The sequence below is a fragment of the Episyrphus balteatus genome, chromosome 4, assembly GCF_945859705.1.
Source record: "Episyrphus balteatus chromosome 4, idEpiBalt1.1, whole genome shotgun sequence".
Taxonomy (NCBI): Eukaryota; Metazoa; Arthropoda; class Insecta; order Diptera; family Syrphidae; genus Episyrphus; species Episyrphus balteatus.
The window spans coordinates 77,712,411-77,736,670 of NC_079137.1; the positions used below are offsets into that span (position 1 = coordinate 77,712,411).

General features: G+C 28.2%; 1 protein-coding gene across 14 annotated transcripts in view; it reads left to right on the top strand.

The window, feature by feature from the left end:
• The window catches only part of LOC129917763 (uncharacterized), a 116,931-nt gene that overhangs the window by 51,211 nt on the left and 41,460 nt on the right, over positions 1-24,260 (top strand). For 4 of the 14 annotated variants that reach the window (XM_055997856.1, XM_055997859.1, XM_055997860.1 and 1 more), the window contains 8 exons: positions 7,115-7,999; positions 11,676-11,776; positions 13,970-14,044; positions 18,724-18,788; positions 18,850-19,070; positions 19,415-19,497; positions 20,113-20,250; positions 22,576-22,728. In XM_055997856.1, coding sequence (XP_055853831.1) covers positions 7,125-7,999; positions 11,676-11,776; positions 13,970-14,044; positions 18,724-18,788; positions 18,850-19,070; positions 19,415-19,497; positions 20,113-20,250; positions 22,576-22,728 — 1,711 coding nt within the window. In that variant the 5' untranslated portion in view covers positions 7,115-7,124. The remainder of the gene's footprint in view (positions 1-7,114; positions 8,000-11,675; positions 11,777-13,969; positions 14,045-18,723; positions 18,789-18,849; positions 19,071-19,414; positions 19,498-20,112; positions 20,251-22,575; positions 22,729-24,260) is intronic. The other 10 variants (XM_055997858.1, XM_055997866.1, XM_055997857.1 and 7 more) reach the window with 6 other exon arrangements.

Genomic DNA, 24,260 nt, shown 5'->3' on the forward strand with positions numbered 1-24,260 from the left:
CACAACTTAACTCACCAAATAACCACAAATAAGCTAAGACAGGGGGACAATCGACAAGCGACGTCAAGAAGCGCGGTTGAACTTTGTCAAGTTAAATACTTCTACGACAGCTTAAGAGAACGTGACTTTGGGGATAGAAAATGGAGGAATCTACTCCTAACAAATATAATAGGTATAGTTAGAGAAGACAGTAGGGAATTGAGTTAAGGCCAAAAGTTCGAATTAAGGCATCATTATTCAAACATAAGCTTGATAATTAAGTTCGCTTTAATGGATGACAATAATTGACCCTCGAAGGCAAGGGTATATTTAATATGTATATATGAGAATGGGATGGATAAATTAATGCCTTCATTAAAAGTTGACCAAAATTACACAAACAAATAAAGTTTATTCTTCATTTTCTTCTTTAAATATATGCAAAAATGAAACATTTAACTTAATGATTTGTTTGGTTTAAGATTAAACAACACCAAATCTTAGAAAGTAGAAGAAGCTTTAGAGTAAAAGTATGTAGATACAAGTTGTTTTTGGGAGAAATTTAGTGACTTTTAGATTTATAGACACAACAAATTTAAAAGCAATTTAAATTAAGTGTCATTGAGAGAGTGTATTTTATGGATAACAAACAAATTGGGTTTTGGGATATTTGTTCAAGGTTGTTTTGGAAGATTTCAGCTCAAGGAGAAATCTTAATAACTTCAAAAATCAATTTAAAATGGGAAAAAAATATTCAATCCCGGAAGATTGTCATTTTTTGGGCTTTCAAGGACGAACTTGAGCTCAAATTGTAGAAAAAAATTGCTGGCTTAAAGGGGATCGGGTCAAAATTCTGGCTTCAAAATTCTGCTTTTTAAAATTCTGCTTTTCAAAATTCTGCCAGCAATATAATTGAACAAAAAAATTCTGCCAATTCTGTTTTTTTTTTTTTATAGCATATGCGCTGACTAAAGAAAAATACACCTCATGTAATTCAACATTGGTACTTTCCTAAATTTTTTTGTTTAAGTGTCGCAAATATTTTTTAAAATGCATAGACTGACTTTCTTTCAAATAAAATCTATGTTAAACTTATTGGAACCGATGTTGTTTGATACAAAATATTCCTTTTTTTATTCAAATTTTTGAATATTCATCTTTATTTGATAAATTAAAAAAAATTTAATTATTTTCGGAAATGTATTAAAAACCTTTTCTTAATATTTTCAAATTTATTTATTTATAAAACAAAAATGAATTTGCTTTCAAAGAATGACAAATTATGAAGGTAAGTAATCAAATAAGCAGAAAATTTTTCAAGAAGATGATTTTACAAATTTTTGCAAAAAATTAAAAAAGGGTTTGGAAAATGTTAAAAAGCGCGCGCTTTTTAACATTTTCCAAACCCTTTTTTAATTTTTTTGCAGAATTTTGAAAAGCAGAATTTTGAAAAACAGAATTTTGAAAAACAAAATTTTGAAAAGCAGAATTTTGAAAGCAGAATTTTGTAAAGCAGAATTTTGAAAGCAGAATTTTGACAAAAGAATTTTGACAAAAGAATTTTGACCCCAACCCGGCTTAAAGCCCTTCACCCTTTTTTTTTTTTTTTGATAAATACAAAAATTTTTTTTGGAAATTTCACTTTTGAGATTTGGACAGTAAAAAGTTCTAAATTAAGTGTAAAACGAATCACAGTAAAAATCACTGTGAAAAATCAAAGTGAAAAATCATTGTAAGAAATCACATTAAAAAAGTCACAGTAAAAATCACAGTAAAATATCACAGTGAAAAATCACATTAAAAAATCACAGTGGAAAAATAACAGTGAAAAATGACGGGGAAAAAGATCTTCCCATTTTTTCAAAACAAGTCTATTTATTTTTTGATATTTCACTTTTGAGCTTTCGACCGTTCAAAATTCAATAAAAAATCACTTCGAAAATCACAGTTAAAATCACATTGAAAACATAGTAAAAATCAAAGTAAAAATTTTAGTTAAAAAATAACAGTGAAAACTCACAGTGAAAAAGACCTTAATTTTTTTTTCTTTTAAAAGTTCAAAATTCAGTATAAAATCACAGTCAAAAATCGAAGTATAAAATATCGCGGAAAAAATCAAAGTTAAAAAATAACATTGGGAAATCACTTGTTATAAGACCTTCACCTTTTTTCTTTTGACCGTTTGAGCTTTCGACACTCCAAAATTCAATAAAAAATCACTGCGAAAATCACAGTTAAAATCACATTGAAAACATAGTAAAAATCACAGTAAAAATTTTAGTTAAAAAATAACAGTGAAAAAGACCTTAATTTTTTTTTTCTTTTAAAAGTTCAAAATTCAGTATAAAATCACAGTCAAAAATCGAAGTGAAAAATCAAAGTAAAATATCGCGGTAAATATCAAATTTAAAAAATAGCATTAAAAAATCACTTGGTATAAGACCTTCACCTTTTTTCTTTTGACCGTTTGAGCTTTTTAAAGTTCAAAATTCAGTAAAAAATCACAGTTAAAATAACAGTAATAATCACAAAAAGCACTCTCACCAAATTTGTAGATGTCATTGAGTTAAAAAAAATTGGTTTGAAGTTCAGTTGATGAGAAAGTACTTCATACATTTTGAAGTTTATAGTCTTAATTATGGTGTTATTGAAAAAGAGAATTGCTTGATAAACCTTTACTTGAGTATTGTGGGGCGAATAAGCGATAAAAAAACCTGACTAATTACTTTACACGTCACGTGATTGTGACTCAATATTTTGAAGGTCTTAACCAAAGTTAAATAATCTATAGTAAGTTTGTTTTATCCTTGACACAAATCTGTTTCATTTCCCAAAAGTCATATACTCAGGTATAACGACATAAGTTTTCTTACATGAAAGCCAAGACTTCAAGACCATAAAATTATAATAATTCATTTCAAGGACAAGAAAAAACGTAATAAAATACAATTCTTAATTCTTTTGTGCGAGATAAGGAGCCTAATAAATGTTTTTTTCTTTGGTTAATGTAAAATGCAGGTGGGTTTTATATTTCTCTAGACTTCTAGAAGATTTACCCTTATCCTCTCTCGTCAAAACATTCGTATTCTGCTTTTTTTGTTTTTTATTTTAACGTCTGCACATGGAATGACATACTTAATCACTCGAATGTGTAAAATCTCATATCTCGCCTGATTTATTACATGCGTGTTTAAGGTCATACCTAACCAACAAAACAAACGTTTTTTCCCTATAAATATACATATAAACGAGTATAAGGAAAGGTAAGGAAGGTTTACAACCGCCTACAACTTGCACATTTACATTATGTTTATGTATTCTCAGTGACATCATACATTTCGTCCTAGGTTCAAATCACTGTTTTCCAAAAGATAGAAAGAGAATGAATAATATAGAAAGAGAGAGATAGATAAAAGTTAGAATAGTGGTAGCTTAAATTGCTGGTATATTGGTGGTGAAGTGATTCCATTTCGCCAGTTAAATGAATAATTTAATAGAGTTACTTCTTCAACCTCTCCAACACCAACCTTCTCACAAACAAAACAAGTCGAATCCTTATGGCAGTTTCACAACACAACACAAACCAAGCTGCTAAGCAATGCAAATTAATTTCTACCTTTTGCCAACAACTATGTGTTAGAGCTTACTGCTTGAGAATGCTTGCACGAACACATTTTTATTGTGTGATGGCGCTGAGAGGTATTCCCTGGGTGTGTTCTTTCGAAAAAGGATGCAGGCTCATTTCTCAAACTTTTTTGTTCTTAGTTGTTGTTGTCTTTAATCAACTTTTCAACATCTTCACTTTGGAATTTAATTGCTTGAAATACTTATATAACTAACCGAAATGAAAAAAAAAATTAAATGAAAATGAAAAACACTAGAAAACACGGTTAATTAGTAATATAATGACAATCTCTTAATTAATTCAAAATGTCAATGTACAGATAATAATTTATACTTAACCACAAGATTTATGGATTTATGTCAAAAATGGTTTGGATTTATTGTTTGTAATCTCTTCTTTTTTGTGTGTTTATTTTGTTAAACCATACCGCACTGTATTCTGTATTTCCCTCAATATTAACCTCCTTTTTCTAAAATGTACACAACAAAGTTTGTGTGCGCAAAAATAATGACATCTTAAGGATTTTTTTTTTCTCTACAAATCAACCTAAACCCTCGACGATGGGAAGAAGACACTGGAGTATCACTCATTAAAACTAGGTCGAAATTTAAAGTGTCTAGAAAAATTTACGAATACATTTTTTTGTCAATTGATGTAGACTCAATTAGGGCAAGTTTATGGAACCAAAAATAAAATATTATTGTGTCTTTGTCGAAAATTATTTTCATAATGATTAGATTAGAAAACTGTTCTTTAAAATATGTAGTTTATCAAAAAAATATTTTGTATTACCTACAATATATTGAATACAAAACTAAAGAAATAATTGTACATTTCATTATTTATATTTATTCTTGCTAAACCCAAATATTTAAGCAAACTTTAAGATACTCGTACTGCAATACGCTTGTGAATAAAAAATAAAAAAAATTTCGAAAATGGTCTAGGTGAAAAGATTTACTGTTAAACCTTTTATTTTGTTTTTCGAAAATTTTCATTTTCTACCCATCTCTATAATTGCTATTCTAACAAATGCAGAAGTTTCAAACTCGTTTTATTTGTTAAGCTTATCAAAAACAGCGTTTCTTTAGATTTCAGCTACTAAAGATGAGCAGTTTCTGAACATCAAAAATATCAAAAACCCAAACTGATTTGATCACGGTTACTTTTTTTTTGTAGACATCGTAAAAATATGATTGGAGCGTCATATGAAAGGTGAAATAATAAACTTTTACATGAAATAAAATTTATTATAGGTTGTCATAGAAAAAAATTGATTTAATGGTGTTAGAGGAAAAAAATATATATATATTTTTTTTTTGCTTTTTTTTATGAAAAATGATTGTTTTCAATAAATTATTTGTATACTTTTTGGGCATTGTAAAAACTTAAATATGGTAAAAGTTTTTCAGTGGTGTAATTTTTTTCGAACCTTTTTATATAAAAAATTGATATAATGAGAAAAGAAAAAGAAAGTTATTTTTTTTAGCTTTTTCTTGTAAATTATGATTGGATTCAGAGAGTTATTCCGTTTTTCTACAAAACATACAGATATAAAAGTAAGGTCTTAATGTTTAGCTTTAGTACTTTACTATAAGAATTATTATCTTATACATTTTTTACAAGAAAGTTGACAAATAAATAATTTTTAGAAAATTTTTTTTTTTAACTAACGACACAACCTGTTTTCTTATGACTTTATCGCTTAAAATTATCGTCCGTAGACCGACTTTACAGACAACCACGTTTTTTACTTGCGATATAGGTACTATATATCAAGTTATGCATTCGTACAAAAAAAAAAGTTGAGATAACATTTTTCCATGACATTACGATGGTAGACAATGCCAAAAAAGTGGGTCCCGGAAGTCCGTCTGTCTGTCTGTCTGTCTGTCTGTCTGTCTGTCTGTCTGTAGAAGGACCTACAGCCTAAACGGATGGAACGATTAATGTCAAACTTGGTATGTAGCGTTATTTGGCGACTCTCCAGAGGGGTTTTTGGAATTAATTTTTTTGGACTAAAAATAACGATACTTGTCATATACCGATTTTAGTAAAATTAAAATATCTCGAAAACGGCTCCAACGATTTTGTTTAAAAAATTCAAATGTTAGTTTTAAGCTAATGTGTATCTTATAATGACAATTTTTTTTTTTTTGAAAATCAAATCCGATTATCCTTGAAGCTGCTATTTCGATTTCAACGAAACTTTTTGTGAAGAAGCATTTTTATAATTTAAATATAAACCAAAAATAAAATTTTCAAAAAAATAATTTTGGAATTTTTAAAAAAATTTTGAAAATTATTTTTTGAAAAATCAAATTTTTGAAAACGGGACATTGAATTTTTTTGAAATTTTGTTTTAAAATGCTGATTTGTGATTTCTACAAAAAAGCATACCAATTTTATTTTAAAACTTTTTTTCCAAAAAATTATTTTTAAAAAATTAGTTTTTTAAAAAACGGCTCTAACGATTTTGAATATTTTTTATTGCGCAAAAATTGGATTCATTGAAAGCATTTCAAAGCTAAATTTTTCTGATGATACCACAAATAATTTTGTGGACTCTTTTGATTCTTAATTCTCTTGACAAATGAAACACTAATGACAAATTTTATGACAACATTACTATTTTGAATGAGATTTCGGTTGATATTATTTGAACTTTTCTATGGAAAACACGGGAAATATACAAAAAAAAACACAATAACTTTCTTCGTTGCTTACATTGGATCTTATTTTCAAATACCCTTTCATTAATCTCTTGCTGCCATTTGTCACCTAAAATAATTATTTTTGTTTATTAACTAAGTTTCCTTTTAATTTGTTTAATTAAAACCAAGAAGTATTCTTTCATTTCCATACCTCCCATTAACAGGCAACAATAATCGCTCATAAGAACAAATTCCTACGTCAAAGCTGTGCTTCCTAATTCCCTCTTTAAATGATACTCATATATTTTCATTAAAAAAAGTTATATATACCAAGAAATAAGAAAAGAAACATCATGAATTAAGTGATGAAGATAATTATTAGCTGTGAGCGACAAGAGTTTTTATATATCCTGGTGGAATGTGTTTCAACAAGTTTTTCTTATTTTTTTTTTGGAGGGTAGAGGGTAAAAATGATGATGATTATCCATGAAATGAAACAAATGTCCTGGAAATGTAGACACACAAATAAAACATTAAGCTCTTGTTTATCCTTGAAGCTAATTTAAATATTAAGACCCTTTCATCTCTTCAATATCAAACTGAATGTTAAATTATATTTCAGAGTGTGTGTCTGTCTGATAAAAGTTTACTCCTTTGACATCAATTTGAACAACAAAAAAAAAGAAAACAAATAATGACACCCTATAAGCATTAAGGGGTTGATATATATATTCAAAGGATGTATGGTTTTGTTTGAATTGATGATGATGATTTCTGTTATTTTTTCTTTCATTTTTTTGAAACTGGAAACAAAGTCATTTATTTTACTTTTTTTTGTGTTCTTGTGTCCTTGCAGATGTCATAACATGGGATGTATGTTTGAAACAGCCAAAAGGAATCAATGCAATGAGATTACATTCAAGGATAAACGTCCTAAAACAACAACAGAAACTATTATTACAACAAAATCTAGAACACACATACCAGCAGACGAAGAAACATCAGCAATACCAGCTGCGAATCGTTTAGCAGAAGAATTTGAAATAGTTGATCCTATTGAACTACAAATCGAATCCTTTTCCAAATATTTTCCATCTACATCGTTGTCGTCGACGACATCGTCCTCCCCCGCCACCGCCATTGGCGTTGCCGCCTGTAATTGCAGTCGTAGCAGTGAACAACAACAACAATTCTATAAGAGTTCTGCTATATCGGAAAGTAATAAAAAATATAATCGCCATCAGGAACAGAATCCAAAGCAGCAGCACCAACAGCAGCGCCATCTGCATCAGCAATATGTTGGGTCAGAAGGCAAAATTACATCGTCATCGTCTGCGATGCAGTCTAAAACACCGTCGACGTCGACCAAATGCAATATGGAAGAATATATACGCGCAGGATATTACATAACATCACGATTATTCAATACTAATAGCAGTAGCAGTAACAATACCAATAGCAGTAGCAGTATCAACTCGAGTAGAAGAAGCAATAGTTTATTAAATTCTAGAAATAATTGTTATTTAAAAAATAGTAAAAATCATAAAAGTAAAAATGCATGTGCAACAGCATCGTTATCGACATCGGCATTAGAATCAGCAGCAACAACAGCAGCAACAACAATAACTGCTAAAACTTCATCAATTCGCAACTCGATTGGCCTGTATGCTGCCTCTAGTGTAATATTAGTTTTATGCTATTTAACCTCGTCTACATCGGCTGCCGTTATGGATCATCCGATGTAAGTATTAGCAGCAATTAATGCATTTTATTATTTCAATATTTACTTTTTTAATTGTATTTGTAATAAAAAAAATTAATTTGCCATTGACTAAAAGCTGTATTTTAGGATAAAAGGATCAAAGGGATATTTTTTTCTGAAGATACGTCGAGTAGGTATATAAAATCAGTAAAGGCTAACTTTTATAAATCCATCACAAACACAAAAGTCGGTCGTCAATTGGTTAAGAATGAATGTAGTTTTGAAAAGGATTTAAAAGGATTTAGTAAAAAGCTTTGACAAGCACCATAAAGGAACGGTTTTTCCTTTCAGTTTTTAAAATTTAGGGCAACTGTAACTAGTACATACATAAATGTAAATCTACGAGTGTATACAAATCTAAATTCTACTATTTATTCTTTGAGTGCGAAAATGTATGTTAAAGAAGGATATATCTAATTGCAGTAAGTTGCTGGCAAACACTGCTGAATAGAGAGTTAGTCGGCGTTCTTTTGTTTTTATAAAATATGATGTAAATTAATATTAATATAATAATATTGCGAGTGAAAGTATCTTTACTAGAATTGTTTGGATTGTAAAGGAGATGGTCCACTTTTGAGCCCAGTGCGTTCACTAATGAAATTGGTATCAAATAAATAAATAAATATCTCTAATTTTACTAAACAAATAAAAACATTTTTGATACAGATTTATACGTAAGAGAAATACCTTTCATTTGATACCAATTTGATTACAAAAAAATAAAATAAATTATTAAAAAAAAAAAAAAAACAAATACAAAATAACAAAAAACAATTTGATGAAATTTGTACTTAATGAAGATTCTTGGCTAAATATTACTCGTATTTTGGTATTCAAGGTATGTCATTGCCATATGCAAATTAATTGGGGAGATACTTTACTATTTTTTGCAAAGAAAATACCAAAGATCTGTATTCCAAAATTCTGTAAATGATAAAAGAAAAATTGTTTTGATTTTGAAATTAAAAATTTTATTTTTACAGAATTTTAAAATACAGAATTTTGAATCTTTTACTTCAGTATCGTTGACTTGCCGCTCGTTTCGTATTACGTAATAGACCCCCTGAAGTTCGTTTTGTGATAGTTTTCGAACATTTAACTACCTATGTCTTCTTTGACCTGTTTAACTTGGAGGAAACTTCAAAATATCTTGACTCGGTTTTTGAAATAAGATTCATTTTCGAGTAGAGATTCATTTGAAACCTGCAGAACTTTGAAAGAATAGGTTGATGACAAATAGCCAAAAATATTTCAGAACTATTTCATTTGTTATACATAGATCCTTATAACTTTTGATATTACAATGAAAAAGAATTTTTTATAGGAATTTTTAAATGTGCCTACTTTTGAGTTTGGAAATTTAACAATTTTGACGGAAACACCTATTAACAGTGCATTTGGGGTTTTGTCTCTCACTTGTTATGATATTTTCCATACTTAATTATTTAAAAAAAAAAACCACTAACTGCCTTTTTAGACTATATGTACTATATGTCTAAGATCCGGCCATAGGACGACCTACCCTCATCGTTATACCAGTTGAGAGTTATATTTTCTGAAAGCTAGTGTCTAAGGAAATAAATTGCACATGGGTTGCCTGGCGACATCCTGTCAAGGCATAGGGTTGCCACGCTTTAAAGTTCATATTTTGAGTTTTTTTGACAACGCCACCCTGCTTATATGGTAAGTGTTAGAGGTGTAAAAAATATGTAGGTATGTCAGAGAAAATTAAATTTAAAAATTTGAATATTCAGGATTTTTAGAAATTTGACATTTTAGAAGGGGAAACTGAGGTAAATTTAAAAAAAGGTCAAAAAGATATATCCTTAACAAAGAGTGGTAGAAAAAAGATTTATACTGGAATCGATAGATATTTTTTTTTTTTTCTTAGTGTACGTTTTTTGTAGTTATTATTTGCTTACTAACTACTAACACTGCACTAAGTGATGAGCCGGATAACACACTTTTGTGTTGGCAAATGGTCGCAAGACGGTGCTTGCTATAAGCGCTCTTCGGCTATGAACTGATAGTGTAAAAAAAAAAAAAAATATTGTTAAATTATATAAGTCACACATACAAACCAAAAATGTAAAAAATCTGTTACTCGAGATATGGACGTTTAAAAGTCAAAACCGTGAAATTCGATGTTCGAGAAATAATTCACCAAAAATCAGCACGAAAGGTATTTGAATTAATGTTAATGCCAAATTTTTGATTTGACTTAGTTTTTGGTTCCTGTGTATTTTTGAAGAATTACAGATTTTTACAATTCAATTCACTGTTTCGGTGTTATTCTTCAAAAATACACAGGGACCAAAAACTAAGTCAAATCAAAAATTTGGCAGACACGTGTCAAGTTATTTTATTTTTTCTAACTTATCAAATAAAAAATATTAAAAAAAATTTTAATACTGATTTTTGGTAAATTATTTCTCAAATATCGAATTGGAGTATCATGACTTTAAAAAGACTATATCTCGAGTTGTAGATTTTTTACATTTTTTATTTGTATGTGTGGCTTTTATATTTTTATAATATCTATCGAATCCAATTTCAATTTTATTTCTATTACGTTTTGTTTAGAAAATAGATTTTTGCCCTTTTTCTAAATTCACCTTAGTTTACCCTACTCAAACTTCAAATTTTAAAAAATCCTGAAAATTAAAATTTTCAAATTAAATTTCCTGTGACATAATATTTTTTTTACAACTCTTTGGCTTTGGGTATAGGCAGGGCGGCATTTTCAAAAATTTGCAAAAATAAACTTTAAGGCCTGGCAACCCTATGCCTTGACAGGATATCGCTAGGCAACCCATGTGCAAACTGTTTCTTTAGACACTACCCTTAGGAAAATATAGCTTTCAACTCGTATAATGAGGTGGATAGGTCGTCCCATGACGGGATTTTTTCCTTAAATATACTGAAATACGAAAATAAGCACCTTTTCAAAAAATCCCCCCGCAAAAACGGTAAGTTAAATTAAAAATTTGACAGACACGTGTCAAGTTATTTTATTTTTCCTAACTTATCATATAAAAATTATCTAAAAAATCTTTCATTCGACTATATCTCGAGTTGTAGATTTTTTACATTTTTTATTTGTATGTGTGGCTTTCATATATTTATAATATCTATCGATTCCAATTTCAATTTTATTTTTATCACGTTTTGTTTAGATAATAGATTTTTGCCCTTTTTCTAAATTCACCTTTATTTACCCTACTCAAACTTCAAATTTTAAAAAATCCTGAAAATTAAAATTTTTAAATTAAAATTCCTATGACATTATATTTTTTTTATAACTCTTAGGCTTGCCATATAAGCAGGGTCGCATTTTCAAAAATTTGCAAAAATGAACTTTGAGGCCTGGCAACCCTATGCCTTGACAGGATATCGCTAGGCAACCCATGTGCAAGTTATTTCCTTAGACACTAGCTTTCAGAAAATATAACTCTCAACTGGTATAACGATGAGGGTAGGTCGTCCTATGGCCGGATCTCCTACTATTACGTATTTAAAATTTTTAAGTTCTAAGCAATTTTCTTAACTTGTAAGGTGTTATGTATTTTTTCTATTTTTAATTATTTATGTAGGTTAGATTTTTAAACTTATAATTCAAGTTAATATTTTGTATTTCTTTTATTTCTCTTTTCAGATTTGATGAATCAAGTTCGGATAAAGAAATTCTAGATCATTTATTGCAGAAATCACGTTACGACAAAAGACTCCTACCACCAGTAAATGGTGAGAAAATTGGTATACAAAACACATTCATACTTTTTTATATATTAATGAAATATACAAAAGAAAAAAAAAAGAAATATGTTTGTTCTTTGTTATAAGTTATAATAAAATTATTGTTCTTGTTTATGTGTAAAGATTTTCACAAAACAAAATCTAACTACACTGAAAAAAAATTAAAACGTTTTTTATGTATAATATTCTTGTTACCAAAAATGTTCTTATATGTTTCTGGTTATTATTGTTAACTGTTAAAATTTGTTCATTAGTTGTTAAATGAGTTATTAGTTGATTATGAAGTTAAAGTTTTGAAACTGTAATACAATTTGGTAGATTTTGTTGAAAAAAAAAATTATTTCACTTATATTTTGATAATTTCTTTTTAGTTAAGGAATAATTTGTATATTATTTAAAAGCTGACTCTAGTTTTTTTTTTTTTGGAAATGCTGGAAAAATATACCAAAACGCATGAAAACTTTCTTCAATTTTAACTTTTTCCAAGTTGTTATCAGAACTTTACCGTACTTTATTCATTTTACTACGTACAAAATGGTGCCTTTGGTGCTTTTTGGCGTAAAAAATCATTTCACGCTACCATTTCTTGACGAAAATTCATGAAATTTAATGCACCGAATCATTTTAGTAAAAGCCTTTAAAACATAGTTGACAACAATATAAAGCCAGAATATTGTTTTTTTTTTATGAAAATTAAAAGCAAAGTTCTCTAAATTGTGCCAATTTATGGCAAAATTTTGACATCTTTCCTTTTAAATGAAATAATAAAAATGTACCTACAATTTTATATAAAATTGAAGATTTTTTTTTTTCGTTGAACCAAAATTTACTTTTTTAACAGGTTTTAGTATTATAAATTCATATCCGAAGTTTAAAAGTCACCACGTGTCGAAAGTCAAAAACGTATAACTACACTGATTATATTAACTTCGAATTAGAATTGAGAATATTAAAATATTAGATAAAAATATATTTTGGTTCAAAAAAAAAATTAATAAATATTAAAGATTGTATTTTTTTTTTTTTATTTCATGTCACCAAAATAATAATTTTTTATGAAAATAAATAGAAAAAATTCAATATAAGTTCAAGTGACCTCAACTCCAAAAATTTTATAAAGCGTTTCGCCCAGGTACGACAGTGGGCTCATCAGTTAGATCTGTCGTACCCTTACTAAAGACGCCTTATTTTGGTCGTTATTAAATAGAAAAAATTTCAAAATTTTGCCAATTAAAAAAAATCAAAAAATAGCCTGATGAAAGGTATAAAAGTGTGTATTACTAGTTTTGGACTTTATTTCAAAATTTTGGAATACAATTTTAACAGTGACATCAAAATTTGTTGCTTATATCTTGTTTTGAAATAGAAAATTCCATTTTGAATTAAAAAAGCTTTGTTTGAAATCCCCTCAGGTAAGAAATTTGAACTCCTACAGTTTCGAAACTTTGTTCAATTTCGTTCTGCAATGCTTGTGAAGGATATTTAACAATTTTTCTCAGTTCAATAAAAAAAAAAGATGTTTCAGCTTGAATCAAATACAAAATTCTCATGCATAAGAGCCGAAGGGTACTGCGAATACTCAATTTGAATCAATACCATGTCAAAACAAATTTTTGACTTTAAAAATTTCAGTTTGTATATTTTTGCCAGACTTTCCAAATATAAAAAAAGTCAGAACTCAGTTTTATCTTTATCGCACTTCAAATTTTTATTTTCTTTTTTTTTATACTTTATTTAATTTCATAAAAGTTCTAAATTTGTTTTCACTTTTAACTTCTTTTTCGTAGCGTAGAACTTTTTTAGCACTTTAAATCTTCTTTTCACTTTTTTTCTATAATTTATAAAGTAGTTAGAGCTTAAAGATTTAAACTAGATAAAACCTTTTCCTGTTGCTGTAGAAACATTCTTTTGAACATCACTATTTCAATTATTTAGATGAATTTTATGGGTTAATTAATTCCATTCTGTTTTTTAATTATTGTTAAGTGCAACGTTAAAGCCACGTTTATTCACAAACAAAAAAAAAATTCCTGCAAAACTATGTAGTAGTAGTATACTCGTATAGCATCTACAAAATTTTTGTTCGTTCTTCTTATTTTGTGTTCCTAATTCATGTGCATTGAATTGTAATTTTCGAAACAACGAATTTTTGTTTTTTCTTTCTGTTTTAATATCATGCAACCATTTTTCCAGATGAAGACTTCTGCTGTGGGTTGTCGTCGCCGGAAAATGCGAAAAATCAGTCTACGATGAGACCACACCATCGCGGTTCGTTAAAATTAAAAACAAAAAAAAAAACAAAACATCAATTTTTTTCTTACTCAAAAAAAAAACTTTTCTCATTATTTTGTTGTTAATTGTTTTTGGCACTTAATTTATTTTCTTTTTTTGATAAAGTAGAAAAATACACTGAAAAAAATAGTAGTTTGCACTGTAAAATATGACAAAGTTTTATATTTTTCAAATTTTTAAAATCCTTTTTTTTTGTCAATTTATTTATTCATAAATTTTGTATCGACAATAGTGATGGGAACTATTGAATGATTTGAACTATCGATAGTTAGTAACTGAATGATTTGAACTATCGAATAGATCATTCATTCATTAATTTATTCATTCGAATAAAATTTATCGAATAAAACTATCGAATACAAATTATCGAATAAAAATTATCGAATAAAAATTATCGAATAAACTATCGAATAAAAAAAACTGTTCTAATGAAAATATGAACTAAATGAATTAATGATTTAAAACTATCGAATGAATGAATATTTTATAACTATCGATATTTTGATAGTTTTCATTCGATAGTCCCCATCACTAATCGACATATTAATTTTCCAGTTCAATAGCGATATGAGAAAAATGAAAGAAAAATGCATATGAAAAAAAAAAAACAAAAGTTGATTTTAGCATTTCCATTATTCTCCATCGCCACCGTCACATCCTTTTTCGATTTCAATTGTTAGCCAGAAGAAAAGGTGAAAATCCCCTGTAGTAGGGTCAGCTTCCGGGAGCCTTACTCAGTTACTGCTTGCTTGCTACTTGTGAATTTATGATAAGTTTTGTGTTGCTGAGCAATATAATATATGTGCACCTGTGAATGTGTTTCCATGTCCATGTCCGATGCCGATGGGGCGTCCATCCAGAGCACACAGCAGAGTGTTACGAAGGAAGTAAATTTCCCCCGAGGGCATGAGTCCATCCATCCGGGCACTCATTCTCGGCCCAGAGTATTGTAGAAGAGTAGACAAAGAGGAGAACGATTTGAATATTTGAAATGGGTCAACCCATTTTGCTGCAGTAGTAGAATAGTAGCAAGCTATTATAGAGAAAAGGAAACCTTGATGGTCTCGGCAACAATGTAAAATGGGGAAACTGGGTGCAAATAATAGGGAAGTTGCATTGTTGAGGAATTTGTGCAGGGATTTCAGCTGCAGGATGGATTATGTATAAAGAAGGTAGAAAGGTTCTTTTTTTTTTTTTGTTATGCTGATTGGAAGATACTGCTGTAAGTTTTTTTTTGTGTTAGCATAAGGTAGGCGCAGAGGAATGGGTCAAGTATAAGAGAAGGGCTATAATCAATTGTATCCATCCCTACCCTCCCCAACGAGTGGCAATTTGCTGGATGAATTTTTAAATTGTTTTCATTGCAAAAAGGAAAACTGAGTAATGGGAAATACCTCAAGTGATTTAGTGCTATCTCAGAATTATTTTTTATTTTATTTTATTTTTCACAAAAAAAAAAAAGAAAGAGAGTAATTTTTTGTGAGCTAATAAAAAAAGTTATTGTTAGAGGATTCATTCTTTCCATGGAAATATTCAATTTTATTGTTATGGAAATATAAAAACATATTTTATTTTTCTCAGAGCTTTATTGGAAAAAAATATTAATTTTTTTTTTCTTAAGTCGGATATTGGTATTAAGATTTTGTTGAAATCAATCATAACTATGATAGATATTTGAGGAAAGAAAATCATCGCTCGAATCGAAAATAATAATACAAAAACTTTTTCTGGGAAATTTAATAACTTTTTTTCAGTAGGAGTCTGTTTATTAATCATTTTCCTAACTTTCATATTCATCTATGAGAAATCAAAAATCAGATTTTGTTATGTCAGTAGATAATTTCTAGCAAATTATTTACTCAGAAAACAATACAAAACTGAATATAGATTAAACTAAAACATGTTTGAATGCAAAGTCTGTCAAATATATTTTTTCTTCGTGGGGAATATCGTTTAGCACCGGAAATTGCTTTCAGTTGCATACAAAATAAACGAACAAATAACAACATTTGGCTAAACTTGAAAATTGAAAAAAAAACTTTTAGTCCATGAAATAAGTAGGTAGGTATCTACACAGCCACACAAAAAAAAAAAATAAAAGTTCTGACCTGGGGTTGCGACTAGGTTTTTCATATAGTTTTTAGGTCGCTGAAACTGAAACCGAAGTCCGTTTTGCCCCATCACGTCAGGTTTTCGAGATAACCTCAAAAAATGTCACGAAAAAAAAGGATATCTCAGAAACCTGACGTGATAGGACGAAATTGACTTCGAATCTGGAATCAGCGATTCAAAAACTATTTAATTAACATATTCGCACATCCAGATCAGAGAAAAAAAATTTTTGTTTTCGTGACAGGTCAGAACTTTTATATTATTTTGTCTGGCTGTGTTATTATTGGTATTGGTCGTTTTTCAAATGCTTAGTAGCAATTTTTATTTGACCTTACTTCATTGCAAAAAATCAAACTTCATAAAATTGTCACCAAATTTAGATTTTTATAAAATATCAATCAACCAAACAACATAATTTTGTAAAAATCTAAAATTGGTGACAATTTGACCAAGCTAAATATTTTCCTATGGATGAAGGTCCAAAAAATAGTCTTTTGGCCCTAAGTCTACAAGAGTTGTTAAGGATTTTAACATGCCGTTACCTTTAATTATAAGTTGTTACAAGAATTTAAGCTTATTACATTTTTTTTTATATAAGCATTCTCCGACCATTAAAAAAGTGTATAACTAGAAATGGAATTATGAATTTTAAAATATAGTTTTCAAGCCAAATATGAAAAAAAAAAAATGTAAAAATGATAGTGTGCTGAATTCTTTAACTTTTGACAAGAAATGACTCAGCAAATAATTTCAAACGATAAAATTCATAAAAGTTAGTCCCTATGTATTTTAAAATTATAGTTAAAAATTTTGATATTTTTTCGATTTTTTTTTTTGACAGTGTATTATTTTTTTGACAGTGTTTTTTGTTTTCAATTCAAGAAAAAACTTCTAAGGAGAACAGTTTTTAATTTGATGTTTCCCGCCCTTTCAAACGAGTGAGATACGATTTATAATATCGATTGATCAGAGATTTTAAGCTGCGAGAAATAGTAAAAGAAAAAATAACCATTAACAAAAATACAACCAAGAATTGTAAATTTCTAGTTAAATCTAAATTAACATTTTTCTAGGAGTTGAAAAATAAGCGTTATGAATATAATTTTTTTCACTAAGAAATATTTGTATTTATTTAATATCATTTTTAAACCTAGTACATACTTGTGAAGCAAGTCGTGAAGCTAATTCATACAATTTTTGTTTGTTTTCAATTTTCAAAATAATTTTTTTCGAAAAATATATAGTTAGGGAGAGTAGATTCACGAGTGAAAGAGATTCCCGTACATTTTGCACGTGAACTACTTCAAGTCGTGAAGCAAAACTATATAATTTTTTTTCACCACGAAAGTTCACAGGTGACCAAAAGAAAGAGGAAAATTTCGTAAGAGGATGATTTTCAGTATAAAAGTTCGTGGTTTACAATTTGTAAAATATCCTGAAGTTTTTTCCGTCCACTTGTTCTACTGTAAGAGGTCAAAGGTCACAAAAATTTATATCTGCAGGCTTAAGAGAAAAATTATTTTGGTAGTTGAGCTAGTTTTACATAAAATTGTTCTTTAAAATATTCTGGATCACTCACCGTTTAGATATACAGTATTATACCGTTTCATATAAATTACAAAAGTATGCAATTTTGTTGAGGTTATGCATAAAATTTTGATGGCTAGTATTGAAATAACAAACACCTAAGCAAAAAACAATATGATATGTTATAAATTAGGCAGATACGTTATGATATTATTACTTTTTTTTTTAATATATAATTTTCCTTTCTTAAACATAAAATTTTCAAAAACCCTTCATGTCGATTTTTGGTGCATTATTTCTCAAATATTGAATTTGACGGCTTTGACTTTTAAACAACCATATCTCGAGATATAGATGTCTTAAAATTTTTTTTTTGTGTGTGTAAATTTCATATATTTATAAGATCTCTCGATTTCGACTTCAATTTTGTTTCTATCACTTTTTGTAAGGAAAATAGCTATACGACCTTTTTCTAAATTCACCCTTCTTTACCTTTTCTTTTTGCAACAAAGCGACATTATATTGTGTAGATTTGAGGCAGCATACCAAAATACTAACTAAATTTCTTGTATAGGTATGATAAAGGCAATTTATTTCAAAGTTTTTCTCTATATTTTTTAAATATTGTTTTTAACAACTGTTTACCAAGACCATACCAAAGTCATAACAAAAGAAACATCTCAATTTTGTTGAAACCCGGCCCAATTTTTTTGTATTTATGTTCAAACTCTCAAAAGTGACAATAACTATTACATGTGTAGAACAAAGCTATTAATTTTGTCTCGGGTCACTGTGGCGTATACGCAATCTAATTATTATTATTTGTTCTTTCTTTTTATTTTGTTAAGTGTCCTCGCACCGTATGTTGGCAATTTACTGTACTACGTTAGGCAACTCTCTATAATAAATTGCCTCATTATTTATATCTCACATCCCACATTTTTATGGCTAAAAATAAATAAAAGTTACAGTTATTTAACTTACATTCTTTTTCTTTCTCCCTTTTCTGGTTACAGGTACATTAACAGTTAATGTAAACGTATTACTTCTAAGCTTAGCATCACCCGACGAATCTAGTTTGGTAAGACTTATAAAAAATCTTTAATATACCAATCTTATAACGGTTTTTAAATTTTTGATAGAAATATGAAGTGGAGTTCCTATTGAATCAACAATGGAATGATCCTCGACTGCAATATGGTAATAAATCGCAATATGATTATTTAAATGCACTGCATCATCATGACAATATCTGGACACCAGATACGTATTTCATTATGCACGGTGACTTTAAGGACCCCATCATTCCGATGCATTTCGCTTTAAGAATTTACCGGAATGGCACCATTACGTACGCAATGAGGTGAGCTTTTATTAGTCTGGCTTGATTTTTTTTTTTTTTTTATCCCACACAAAAGTTGGGGACAGTTTCCATACGTCTTTCTTCACATAATCATCATCATTATTATCATCTTTGTTGTCGTTGGAAAAGAAGGACAATAGAATAAAAAAAAAAGTATCTTTCACAAACATATTATTTTGCATCCTTTGACCATTTTCTTTTTTGTTGTGACTTTTAATGTGAAAATTTTTAACAATCATCCGACAATTTGTATTCAAGTGTCCTTAAAAAAAGAAAATTCTCTTTTTTTATCGTTTCTCTTTCTCTCTGTTTTTTTTTCTTTTGTATATTTGTATTATTTTCAGACGTCATTTAATCCTGTCATGCCAAGGAAGTTTGCATATATTTCCCTTCGATGATCCTAAATGCTCATTTTCAATGGAAAGCAGTAAGTATTCAGTCAAGTGGTGAAAGGGAGACAATTTGTGTGATGGTTTGTCAGAATAAAATTTAAGCTTGTTGAGTTCAATATTTTTGTGCAGAAGGATTTTTCATTTTTCTCGTTGTTTTCTTTTTTTTTTTTTGGTGGGTGTACCTATCCCGTGTGAGAGCGAGTGTATATTTGTCCTTAAGGACGCCAATGGCGTACAGTTAGTAAATGAGAAAGTGGTGTCTCTATCCATTTGCATTAATTAGAGTTTATTGTTACAACGAGATTGTTTTTGCTTTATTTTTTCGTTTTTTTTTTCTCCATACTTTTCGCTTCGTTTGTGTTTTGTGCTTTTTAGCTTAATGTATGTAATGTAAGGGTTTTTTTTTTCTTTCGTGTTGTTTTTGGGGTACCTACTTACTTATTTTTCGCGTCGCAATGTGTTTCAATGTCTTTTCCAAGGACGCGACGACAAGAATATAAATATACGCTTGTTTAAATGTGTATGATAGAAAATGTTGGTGTGCTATTTTTTTGGGTTATTTTTTTTTTTTTTATTACAGAATGAAAAATGTGTATGACCTAAATTGAGTTGTATTATTTTCAACTATTTTTTGTATTTTGTTTTTACAGTTTCATATGAATTATCACATATAAAATATGTATGGAAAAATGACGAAGATACATTACGTAAAAGTCCATCATTAACAACACTTAATGCATATTTAATACAAAACGCAACCGTAACGTGTTCTGTTAAAAGCTGGAGAGGTAAGTTGGATTAATTTTTTGTTCTTTCTATACATTTACCAAAATAATTTCAACTAAAAATTTTGTACATAAGAAACAACATGTAGGTTTTTATTGTATATTTTTAGGAGTAATAATAACAACAAAATAGAAAAATAGGATTAATTTTATTAGTTGAAATAGGAGTTTTTATTTTTATTTTATTTTACTGGAATTTTAAATTTTGTACTAAAACTTTTTTTTTTATTTTATTTTGAATGTTTGTTTTTGTTATTTATCTTACTTTGGTTTTACTAATAATTTTCCCTGATTTTTTAAAAAAATTCGTAGTTGAAAAGATTTCAAATAATGTAAATAATTATGGTAACGCTCTCCAAATAGATTTTCAATGCTATTTCATAATTATTTAACTACAAATTGAGCGAATGCTTTGCAATTTTTTATTAATATCGAAAAATTCGTAAGCTAAAATTCAATTATGTATTTAACTTTTGGAGAAGTTTATTTCCAAAAGAATAATGACATTACTAAATAAATCATTTTGTAAAGTCGCAAGTTCATTTGTTTGTGTAAGAGTTTACATTAAAAAAAAATAATCATAGGTAACAATTTTTCGCTTCGCAAAAAATAGATATTTAACTCGCAATTATTTCGCAATTCCTAACTGAGTTGCAATAAGTGGATTTTTGACACCAAAACAAATTCGCAATATTTTAATACCTACATTGCGAATCAACTTGAATGCTGAAATATTAAGACCCCTTTTTTCCATTACAAAAAACTTAAACTAAAAATGTACAATATGTGTATATTAATGCCAATGCAAACTTCAATTCAACAGGACAAGAGATTAAGCTCACAAACATTTCGCAAGTTCCAACTCGACTATTCTTTCGTTTTTGAAAGTGAAAGCGTAAAATTCAATTCCTGCGATAATTTGGAGAGGATTTTGCATTAAAAAAAATGTAGTTTCGCAAAAACTCAAAAACAATGCGAATAAATTCCAATGCAAACTCTAACTTAACAAGGTTGAGTTAAAAAGCCGAGAGTTTGACTTAATATTAACTGCGCAAGTCATGGCAACACTTTCTTTTGAGACAGTAAACAAATTCTTACTACTTGCAAAATGGTTTAAAAACTCCTTGTTTTCAACATTCACCCGAGTAAATTTGCAAACATTTGCAAAGCACCGAAATCATTTGCAAACAATGATATTATAATTTTTAAATACTAAAACTTAAAAACTAAGTATTTTGTTGCACTATAGGTACAATTTTTAAATAGCAAATGCGAAATAATGCGAGCAGCTGCATTATTTGCGAACTCTGCAAATCCGCGTTGGTAAATTACAGATGATTTGGTTTGTTGCACATAGGTTTCTTAAACACTCATATTAAGAAATTTTGAAAGCCTTTGTAGAATTTTCAGCCCTCGAAGGTTCTGAACGAAAATGATTGATTCTATCTGCAATCGAACCTTTTTTTCAAATACCTTAACATATTAACGGAAGACATGCAAACACTTTGCAAATAGTTTGAAAAATTCGCTTCTGATTCTCTTTCCAAGCATCGTATTTTTAAATAGTCTTGAAAGGTCTGAAAATAGTAAAAAAAAGCAATGCGAAGTAAAGTAAATTTGCGAGATGTGTAAAGAGAAGACAAGATTTGAAATACACTTTGCCAAAATTATGTAAGGTTATTTTTATGCACCTACTTGCGAACACACCATTTAAGAATAACTGATTGAGTTGCGAAAAAAATAGAAAAAACTTTGTGGAGTAAACTTGGTCGTAAGTATATTTGCGATCTATGTAAACAGTAACGCAAGGTATGCGAAACAAATTCTCGAACACATTTTCATTTGCGAAAACTTAATTGTTCAAGCACAAAAATAAAGTAAACATTTTGGAAACGTGACCAAAATTGGAAATTTCTTTTGCAAATATTTGCAACTTGTACCAATTCATTTTGCTGTTCGTTTACAAACGAATTGAAAAATTAACTCTTCCGGATCTTTTTTCAACTACAATTAAATTTTTTTTTTTAAAATAATATTTTTTTTTTTCTATTTAAACCTAATTTGTTATTTTGTTTGAGTTTTTATTATTAAAAACATTTTATAAATTTGTCTATTTCCAAGCAATGTATTTGACTTTGTAACCTTGCACTTATATAGAAAAAAAAAACTTAAGAAAATTTGAAATATAATTTTTTATAGCAAATATAAGAAAACTTAACTTAAATTTGAAAATAAAATAAATTAAAAACAAAAATCCACTAGAATATATTATAATTTAAAATTTAGAACAAAAAATAAATGAAAAAAAAATACCCAAAAATATCGTAGGCAACTACAGCTGTCTTAAAGTCGATTTAATATTTACAAGAGATCGAGCATTCTATTTCACCACCGTTTTTATACCTGGAATAATATTGGTGACGTCCTCATTTATCACATTTTGGCTCGAATGGAATGCAGTTCCTGCTCGATCCATGATAGGTAAAAAAAAATATTTGTAAAAAATTAAATCCAGAAATATTTAATTTCGCACCAAAATCAAAATCCAAAAAACATCAACAATATCCTCATTTGATTTTGAACAAAAATAACAAACCACAACAAGGAATACATTAACATAATAAATTTTTTTACATGCCTATCCATCATATTAAAAATCAAATAAATCCCTGGAAAATTTCCCCCCATTCTACTTGCTAGAGTAATAATTTTTTTTTTTTTGTTATGTTGATGATTTATTATATATCCTTTCGAGCTAGTTCATGCAGTTGAATTTATATTATTTTAATCAGCAGCAAAATATGCATTTTGTTCCAAAAAAAATATCGTTATGATTAAAATAAAAAAGGTGTTTCGAAATGAAAAGAAAATATTTTTTAGAGATTGATTTTGTTCACGTGTTTAAAATTTAAAAAAAATTCTGATTCTTCTTTAAAATATTTAAACAACATTTCGAAACACCCTTTAATAAATGCTAGAAATTATATCAAACGCCTGTTGTAGCTGATTGCCTTTTGATGAATGCTAGTTAGTTAGTTGATTTTGTTTAATTAATATTAAATTACCTACATACTTATATATATTATTGTATTGCTATGAAATATTTTTTTTTTAATTTAACTTTACAAATGATTTTAAAGAAATGAAAAAAAAAAATAAAAAACAATATCACGCAATTTGTTTTTTTGCATGATGATCCAATTTAATAATAGATGCATTTAAAATTAAATTATTTTGTTTGCATATTACCTAATTTAAGTTAAAATATGCTTAAATTTTAAGGTTAGAGAGAAAAAAAAGTAGTTTTAATATTAATTTTAATAGGAAAAGGACAAACAAGAATGCAAGCATTTTCACAAAATATAAAGGATTATTTCAAATATACAGAATTATGATAAAAATTATTATTAAATAATTGAATTTTTTTTAATACAACGATTAAGTATCGAAACACAGGTATTGAAATGTACATATATTTACATCTAGTATATATTGGATATTGGAGGCTTCAGTTGTCGTCAAAGATTAAAGAGTGTTAAAGAGCTACAGTATACTTTCATCAAATCGGCAAAAAAACAAAAAAAAGTAGGGAGCAAGAACTCTGTAAGGTGATTTTAATAAACTTGAGTGTGCTGAATTCAAAACAGTTTACAGTGTTTTTTCATGATGTCTAGTTTTTGAGCTCAGCTCATCACAATTTTAGCTATAAAGTCCCAAAAACTAATTCTAAATGAAATGTTTTTTGACATTTGATCTAAAAATATTATTTTTCCGTAATATTTTGCTATTTTTTCAACCGAATCAGGAGTCGAAAACTGAAATTTACTTCAGATCTGCTTCAAAAACCATAAGTTACCTTAACCACCAAGATTTTGAGATATCATACCTTTCTATACCAAATATCTTTTAGAAAAAAATAATTTTGAAAATAAAAATAAACATATTTAAGACGATAAAATATGGCTTTTGAATATTGCATATGTAGTTTTGCGAAAAAAAAAATTAAACGGTGA